This window comes from Amblyomma maculatum, chromosome 1 (genome assembly GCF_055883805.1).
Source record: "Amblyomma maculatum isolate TAMU_Amacu chromosome 1, ASM5588380v1, whole genome shotgun sequence".
Lineage (NCBI taxonomy): Eukaryota > Metazoa > Arthropoda > Arachnida > Ixodida > Ixodidae > Amblyomma > Amblyomma maculatum.
This window is the reverse complement of record NC_139344.1, coordinates 268,303,087-268,311,299: the sequence shown is the minus strand read 5'-3', so window position 1 is coordinate 268,311,299 and position 8,213 is coordinate 268,303,087. Positions and strand designations below refer to the sequence as shown.

General features: G+C 45.3%; 1 protein-coding gene across 1 annotated transcript in view; it reads right to left on the bottom strand.

Annotated features, from left to right (window-relative positions):
- Positions 1-5,613: 5,613 nt before the first annotated feature.
- The window catches only part of Syx18 (syntaxin 18), a 35,613-nt gene continuing 33,013 nt past the window's right edge, over positions 5,614-8,213 (bottom strand). Inside the window, exons 9-10 of the mRNA XM_084591222.1 lie at positions 5,844-5,924; positions 5,614-5,778 (exon numbers count right to left, since the gene is read on the bottom strand). Of these exons, the coding sequence (XP_084447348.1) occupies positions 5,683-5,778; positions 5,844-5,924 (177 nt within the window). The 3' untranslated portion in view covers positions 5,614-5,682. The remainder of the gene's footprint in view (positions 5,779-5,843; positions 5,925-8,213) is intronic.

The following is an 8,213-nucleotide window of genomic DNA, read 5'->3' as shown; positions in this document are numbered from 1 at the left end:
CCGAATAGCTTGAACTGTAACACCAGATAAATCAGTACATTATTTTCGTATGCCCTCACTACACTGCTGTGAAAAAGGCCTTCGAAACTACTCTCAGACAGTTGGACAGTCGTTCCCTCTCTGAGAAAACTCCACTAGGTGCCAGTATGAAACTCGCTAATAGCTGGTGTGCGATATGACTATTTTAAAGTTTTCATCAAACAGGCCCAGATTCCCGTTTATGAGACTTGCGTGTGCTGTGCTGTGTGAGCATACATAGTTAAATGTGCGGACAACATATATGCATAGGTGCTTGTGTATGCAGGGCCACGTGCCTGTGTACTGTTAAGGATGGCAACATCGAGTCGACGCGGGAGCTGCCGCTTTTTACCATCAAGGCAAGTCCCGACCGAAAGAGGTGAACGGTCAGGAATGGCGACGGCGAGACGCCACTTGGAGTGATCATCACAAAAGAAAGCCGGAAAGGAATGCGGGGTCATTTAGCTGGTCAGTGACAGCGGTCAACTACGGGCCATCAGGAACAAAAAGGTTCAAGAGGATCCCCGTGTCTCCCGCATGGGTCGGTACCCTCAAGGCGGCTACGCGGTCTTTTCCTTCGTCTGGCCGATGGCGCGCGGCGGCCCTTGCGATGCAGACTTGTGTGCCCAGACCATCAGGCGCCGGTAGCTAACGCTTCTCCAATTCGTCTTGCCGACGGCACACGGTGGCTCGTTCGACACAGGTGTGCCCCCGACAATGAGCCCCCAACAGACGCCGATCGACGCAGGTGTGTCCCAGATTATGAGACACCGGCAGACAGCGAGCTCCTCGTGTGCTGCCCTTTACACCGCCACAGCAGCTCCCTCCTCAACACCAAGTCTACACTCTTTCGAGGGGGCGTGTCTGCGAAAGTGTGCCAATGTGAGTGGGATTAAAGTGATAAGGACTCTCCCTCAATGATGAGCCCGCCTTTCGTCTGGGGAACATGAACCCTTTAAAAACTGTGTGTGTTCGGGCATCGTCAGTTCTTCTCCGTAGTTCTTCTCTACTCCTCCTAACAATGTAAATAAACAGCCTTCGTCCTTCTACTCCCAACTCCTTCGCTCAGCGACACTTCTTCCTGGGTGGAGCGGGTGTCGATGCGGCCGAGGATCCCTCCAGCGGCACCCGACCCCCACCTCCAACAACTAGATGGCAGCGGTTGGATCAACCATGCAACCTGGTACTGCCTCTGCGGGTGAGTGCTTGGACTTTGCTTGAGATTTGCCAGGCTTCAAATTTTGGGTTATTTAATCTGAACTGCTGGGAATCAAGGGAAGTTATTAAGTGAGACACGTGTGGATAAGCTCACGACAACAGTGTGTCAGCAAAGTCAAAACTCAGAGCAGCGACCATGGACCTCATGAGCTGGCCGGAGGCGGATTTGCTGGCGATGTGCGAGGAGATGAGTGCGGAAGATGATCAGATGGAGAAATCTGATATTTGTAAAGCTCTCTTGGAAACTGGGGATGAAGAATTATTAAGCTTTACATGGGAACTCCTCAAAGCTGATCGTTAGAAAGAGGAAGAGGAACGAAAGGAAAAAGAAGAAGAAAGAGAGCGCCGGCTAGAAGTCAAAGAGGGGTTACAGCGCAGGCTAGCAGCAATGAGACAACAAGAGTGGGAAGCAAAATTAGCAAAGCACGGGAAAGAAATGGAGAGGCTAGACGCTGAACTAGAAGTGCTTGAGCTCAGGCTTGAGATGAAGCGAAGGGCATTCCAAAAAGGCAGAGCTGTAACCTCGGAGGACGGAAAAGGCGAGAAATTAGAGCGCCAGGAAGCAGGGAGACAAGAAAGTAGTGATCAATCAGATGAGGGGATGAACGACTACTCGATAAGGACTACTGCTGCGACACTTCAAGGTAAAAACGAAGAACCGAAATCGCAGGACGCACTCCGATGCTAGAGGTAAGCGCGATCCGACCCCTGTTCAGCTAAGACCCACTCTGCTTCAGACCGTCGGCAAGTTACCAGCTTCAAACGCTGCGAAAAAGGAAAGAGCTCCTAATCGTTTCAAATGAAAAAGGAAAGCGCGAACTCCACAGAGAAAGACGGTAGAGGCAAAAAAACCGTTGAGCAGCAGAGTTGCCGCGTTGACAGGGTAGGAGATCCCGTGCTAGTGTCCAGCGAAGATAAACCTGGAAAAAGGGAAAGTGTGACCCCAGTCCGAGAGAAAGCTGCACACGAGACCGAGTTGAATAAGCGCGACACCAGGATAGATAAGTTTGTCAACATATCCGATCGGCGCAGGCATAGCAAGGAACGAGTAGAGGTACCCAGAGTTACTGGTCAGGAACCCGACGTTCAGGAGAGTCTTGGAAAGTGTGCACAATGCAGTGTGAAGCAGTGCCAACACGTAGTCTGTGACGCAGAGGAGCTAGGCGTCCTGAAGCAGGAAAATGTGCAAAAGGCCCAAAACAACCCTCAGGAATGTGAGCTTGAGGTAGGGAGCCGTTGTTCGGTGGATGCTCTAGAGTATGTCCTTGGCTGTGATGCTAGTGAGAGAGTTGTTCATGAACCGGGAGAGCAGTGTACCCGCAGTGCCTATGGGAATCCCGGAGAGTTAGTTAACGAACACGAGGCGCACGTGGAAGGCACGCAGCTGCGAGAAGGGAAAAGAGCGCCACTGCCGGTGATGGAAGACAACGAAGGACCCTATCTCGAGTTAGCAGTGCTAACTGTCACTGATGAGATGGGTGTGGTTGTTTTGAAACCCAAAGAAAACATCTGCGCTGCGTGTCAGAAATAAGAGAGAATAAATTCTGATCATGCAGCGCATGCAGATTGTTCAGATGCTAAGCTCAGAAAGGGTGAAGGGCAATTGTTGCCCAACAGCACTTTGGCGGACTTCACTCCTAGCAAGTGTGAAACAGTCGAGGAATTCGGCAGCAAGAGCGTGCCGAATCTGAGCCACTCGGATGCTGACAGCAAGAGGCCATTAGTAGTTGAGCAGCACAGGCCAGAACAGCTCAGTGGGAAGGACTGTAAAGTAGGAGTAGCCGAGTTCACGGGCCAAAGTTTGAAAGTATTAGACCCGCTCATTCGGCAAGAAAGCACTTCACCAAATCAGAGTTACCGAAGTTGGCGAGCTTTGACGACGACGCGCACCGGCTGCAGCATTGCTGTTGCTTTTATGGTAAAAAAAAAAAGAACTGAAGCTGCCATACAACCATATCAGATGTAAGCGGCCCCCGAAAAGGTAATGGGATTTTCATACGCAAGAGCAGCGGAGATGTCAGGTGCCCGATAGATGCTGAGCGCCTTCGAATAGCGCCGGCGGAAGCGGTAGTTCGTCTGCTCCTTTGAACGTAGTGGAGCAGATAAGTTTTACTGTGGGGAACACGTGAATTAATTTTTATAGCAGTGTGAAGAACTGCGTTCCGCGTAGCGAATTTTTGCGCACTGACTACTTCATTGGCACTCTTGGTTCAAGCGGATATTTGTTTTCCCCACACAAGGTTTTTCAATTTTTGCGCATACCTCAACATATCACAACATGCATGTAATGCTTTATCTTTCGTTTATTCCCGTACTCTGTCATTTGAAATCCCTACAGTACTGGAGACGCTGCCTGAGACAACTCACCATGCATACCGCTGCCCGAGGTGGCAGAATCTTCTAGTTCACTTAAGTGAAACTGCCGTGTCAACGCGTTCATTTAGAATAATTTGAGACTTTCTGGCTTTCGCATGATCCTTCGTTTTTCTGAGAGGATACTGCGCCGTGAAGAAGCCTGCATCGTTTCCATCCTTCCAGCTATAGCATCGTTAGCTTCAGAAGTGATAAGCGCAAATTAAAACGTGTATGTCGTTGCTCCTGCGCGGCTCACTAATCTGTTTAGCGCCAACTCCATGGATGAATTCTTGCTTGCTGAAATGTCTGCTGCACACATTAGAATGACCACTCGCTTCTTTGCCCATTCAAATTTTGATTAAGGAATATTATATGAGCTTATGTTTCGGGTAGCAATGGGAGCTTGCGCCGGGTTCCGTTGCTTACATCCGGGTACAGAGCAGTAACGGACCGTAGCAACAGCTTAAATAAACTTCAGCAGCCTCAGCCACTATGGAAGATCAAAAAGTGCAATGCTGGCACTCGTTATCAACCAAAACTATGGAAATTAATGCGACTGTTAGCTTTTAAAATGCTCAAATTCAATACAGTGTCTGCTCCAGCAGCAGTAAGAGGAGTCACATGATCCCACTTGTTCCCCTAGATCGGCACCAGCGCCATTCGTTCCAGTGGTGCTGCTCGCGCGCCCAATATCATAATTCAGCTTTACTTCACTGCCTCCTGCCAATAGGTCATCATTCTTTGCTTGAGCAATGCTCGGGTTCATTTTTAATATCTTGGCAGTAGGCCATGTGCCTTTCCAACACTCTTGAGAAGTTTCCTAGTGATTGACAACTTTGGCGTTCCAACCCATAACACGAAGGAGCTCGATGTTGATGTACTGGCTTGTTTTCATAGTAAGACTTGTGTATTTTTTGCAACCGGACAAGTTTGCTAACGGCTCGCGGTAGTTTACGCTATCTGCTTCGTTTGATACTCTCTCCACTGGCAATTCAAAAGGCTGGAAGGAGGTGCTGCGTCACATGTATAGTGCATTTTTTTTTTGCAATTAAAAACTCCGATCACCTGTTGCTCATACTAAATTTATGGCGAACAAATATTTATTATGCTCCATACTTCCTTCCCTTACAAAATTTTCATTTGTATTAAGCCCAGTGCAAGATGAATTATATCTTTGCCCCTGACACTGCGACATTTCTCTCGTGTTGTGCTAAATTTGATGACAGAACATCAAAGCAGCCAGTTTGGAGCAGTTTTGGAGCAATATTGCATTTTGAAGCAGGATGGAGCAGGAAAAACAGTTTGGAGCGGAATGGAGGAATTGGAGCAGCGCTTCTACCCCTGCAACTGGCTCAAACCTGGCTCTGCACTGCAGATAATGAGAACACACGTGTAACCCACTGCTTCATCAAACATCTGTTATTGTCAAACATAACAATACAACAGTAAGAGAGCTAAATTAATTTTGAGAATAAGGAAAACCTGCAGGCTAAAGTTTCTTATTTCTTGTGCAACAATTATTTCAACATTACTCTATTTTAAACTGCATTCTATTTACACCATAAGGTTTCACGAGGACTAGCTTGTGCCCATTAAATAGTTTTTTTTTTCTAAAAGAACAGCTCCTTTAAGTTCTTTTAAATTCTTAATCCTTGTCTAAAATTATACATACAATCCTAGTTCCTACACCAATTTCAGGACTCAATGCTCCCTCTCCTTGCATTTTATTTGCAAAGTTCATAATGTGTACTGTCATTATTGCATCATTTCATCTTCTACTACGATGCTTGTAACCTGAATTCCTAGCTAAGAGTGGCCTATGTCAGTCCACGTTGCAAATAGTACTGCATTTATATTAATTTTCATCAGAGTTAACGAATGTACCTAAACTGGGTTATGGGCCTTGGTCATGCAAAGATCTGCATCAGATTTGCATCATTAAAGTACACAAGTTAAATGAGCTGTGCAGGGCATCCTGTGTTCTCTTGCCAATAAGGAAGGGCAGTAAAGCACCATGAAACCTTTGTAATATATATCAAATGTTGATTTATTAGATTAATTATCAATTGCAATACATTTACATTAGAAAAACTATGGATTGTACCAGTCAAGAAACAGCAATGAAAATGACATGACCAAAAGAAAAAACAAGATTGATATCCTAAAGCCAGCATTGTTCTTCATTGCCTGAAAAAGAAACAAATTGAACCCTTTCAGTAAGCTTAACACACTTGCACAGCCTGACAACATACCTGACGAAGTTGCTCGTTGCCATCTTTTACATTTTCGGTAGCACCACCGAGTTTATGAACAATACGCTCCATTTCTTCATCCTATACAGAAACGGACAAGAAACGGCACATTGCATACACAAACTTCTCCTCATATTTGCATGCACTGGCCACTTTTCCAGAGCTTTGTAAAAAGAGCAAGATACAATAAATACACAAATCTGTGCATGCCCCTCCATCCCTCATCTTTATCACATAAAAACCATCTATTTCAGCCATGAAAGTCGGTCATCTATCATTCGGGCTGCAAATACAGTCCAGCCCACTTATGAAACTTCACTTGAACAAACTTCAAAAGATTTTAGAAAAAAGTTTTTTAAAGCGACAAGTTCGCTGTACTGAAATGAGTGTGTGAAAGCTCGTTCCCATTCGCTCCAAGAAACATAGGGTGTTCAAATCATATCTCGACCCATTCATTTGTCACTGAGCTCATTTGCAAGCTATGAATGCAGTAACCTTTTGAAACACTTTAGAACTTACGACTGCAGTGGTATTAAAATCAGCCACTGTACCCAAGATCTCTTGAAATTTGTCCGACACAATGGTCTGCTGGGAAGCTTACTCCAACCAGACCATTGCTTCAGCAGAACATGGTTAACCAGCAAGCATACGTATGCCTTTCTTGGACCTAAAAGGCCTAGTAGGGCTGAAGCTCTGGCTGTGGTTGTGGAGCTCATTAAGCATGCAAAGCCAGCTATGGATTTGGCTGGCTACAAGCTTGCTTAGTTAGCCAATTCAGTTTAAAGCTAAATGATGGCCAATTTTCACCATGCAGTAATTAAATGTAGTTCAACGTAAAGTGCAACAAAAAGTGCTGTTGGCACTTATTGAAGTGCTCCGTATGACGTGGAAGACAAAGGATAATGCTATGAAAAATGCTGATTTAAGAAAGTTCGTTCAAGTGAATACTTCATTTAAACGATGTTCGTTCACGTGGTATTCTACTGTATAATGGCTGCAGTTAAAACAAGTGCTAACTTATTACAGATGCAGGTGGAGCTATCGTCTAAACACATATTAGAACTATGTATAATGGCTGCAGTTAAAACAAGTGCTAACTTATTACAGATGCAGGTGGAGCTATCGTCTAAACACATATTAGAACTATAGCACAGTCTCTTAGATAAAATTAACACACATTGCTGCACCATTCAGTTATAGCAAACAAAGAGGCTTCAAGAACTCATCATGAATGCAGTCCAAACGCACTCTTTCTGCCAGCGCACGCATCTTCTAGGTCCAGTGATCGCTCTCAAAGAATGTGCCGCCCCTCCCCTCACTCACCAAAAATAAAAAAAGGTGGCATTGAAACTGCTGTTAACTGCAAAACAAGCACCCCCCCCCCCCCTCTATTTCCCACAAGGCTACAAGGTGAATCAGTGCGTGTGTGTCTGCCAGTTGGGCAAAGCGTCTAAAGACAAAGCAGAAGCATGGTAATGGTGAGACAGCGGCAGCGTTGAAAGCGAATCTACTGCACACGGTCAGTGATCGACCAATGACAGCAATTTGAGAAGATTGAATACCAGTCACGTGGTGTACCTTGCTTGCCCTGCTAGTGACAAGATATATCTGCCCCCAATCAGTTCTCCATGCTGCAGCCATGTGCAAGCAGAACAAAGCAGGGGTGGAAGCAAGCTCGATCGTTATGGAGCAGCTCAGGAAGCAATAATAAAGCCATTTTGGTACAGTTCATCATCTCCTTCCCTCCTTCAGATCCTTTACTTCACGGCCTTCTGCCAATAGTTCCTCAGATTATTGCTTGAGCTATGCTGGGGTTTCCCCAATTTCAACATGCTAGCAATAGGCACTGATGGCTCTCCAGCACTCTTGAGAACACTTTTAGTGATTGGAATGAGGTGCTTTCTTAACATAGAAGCATGTTATTGCAAAGTCAAATTTCTTGCCCGCACTTGCAACAGCAAACTTCATGATGCCAAGTGCAATGACATAACTAATAAGACGAAACAGGGCTGCAAAACATAATAGTAAGTTGGTCTAGCGGCTGCTAAGAAAAATGAATAACAGTCATTACTGAGTTTCAATCACTCAATCCAGCTATCATCTTTGGACAAATATAATAATAATAATAATAATAATAATAATAATAATAATAATAATAATAATAATAATAATAATAATCAGTTCACAGGAAAAGAAAGGCGCAGTATCTGTCACACTTGTTTCTGCGGACACCTGAACGGCACCGCAAGGGAAGGAAGAAAGGTGGGAATAAAAGTGGAGAGAAAGAGATGATGTACAGGGGGCCACGGAGTAATTTCAACCACCTGGGAATCTTTAACGTGCACTGACATTGCACAGCCCACGGACGCC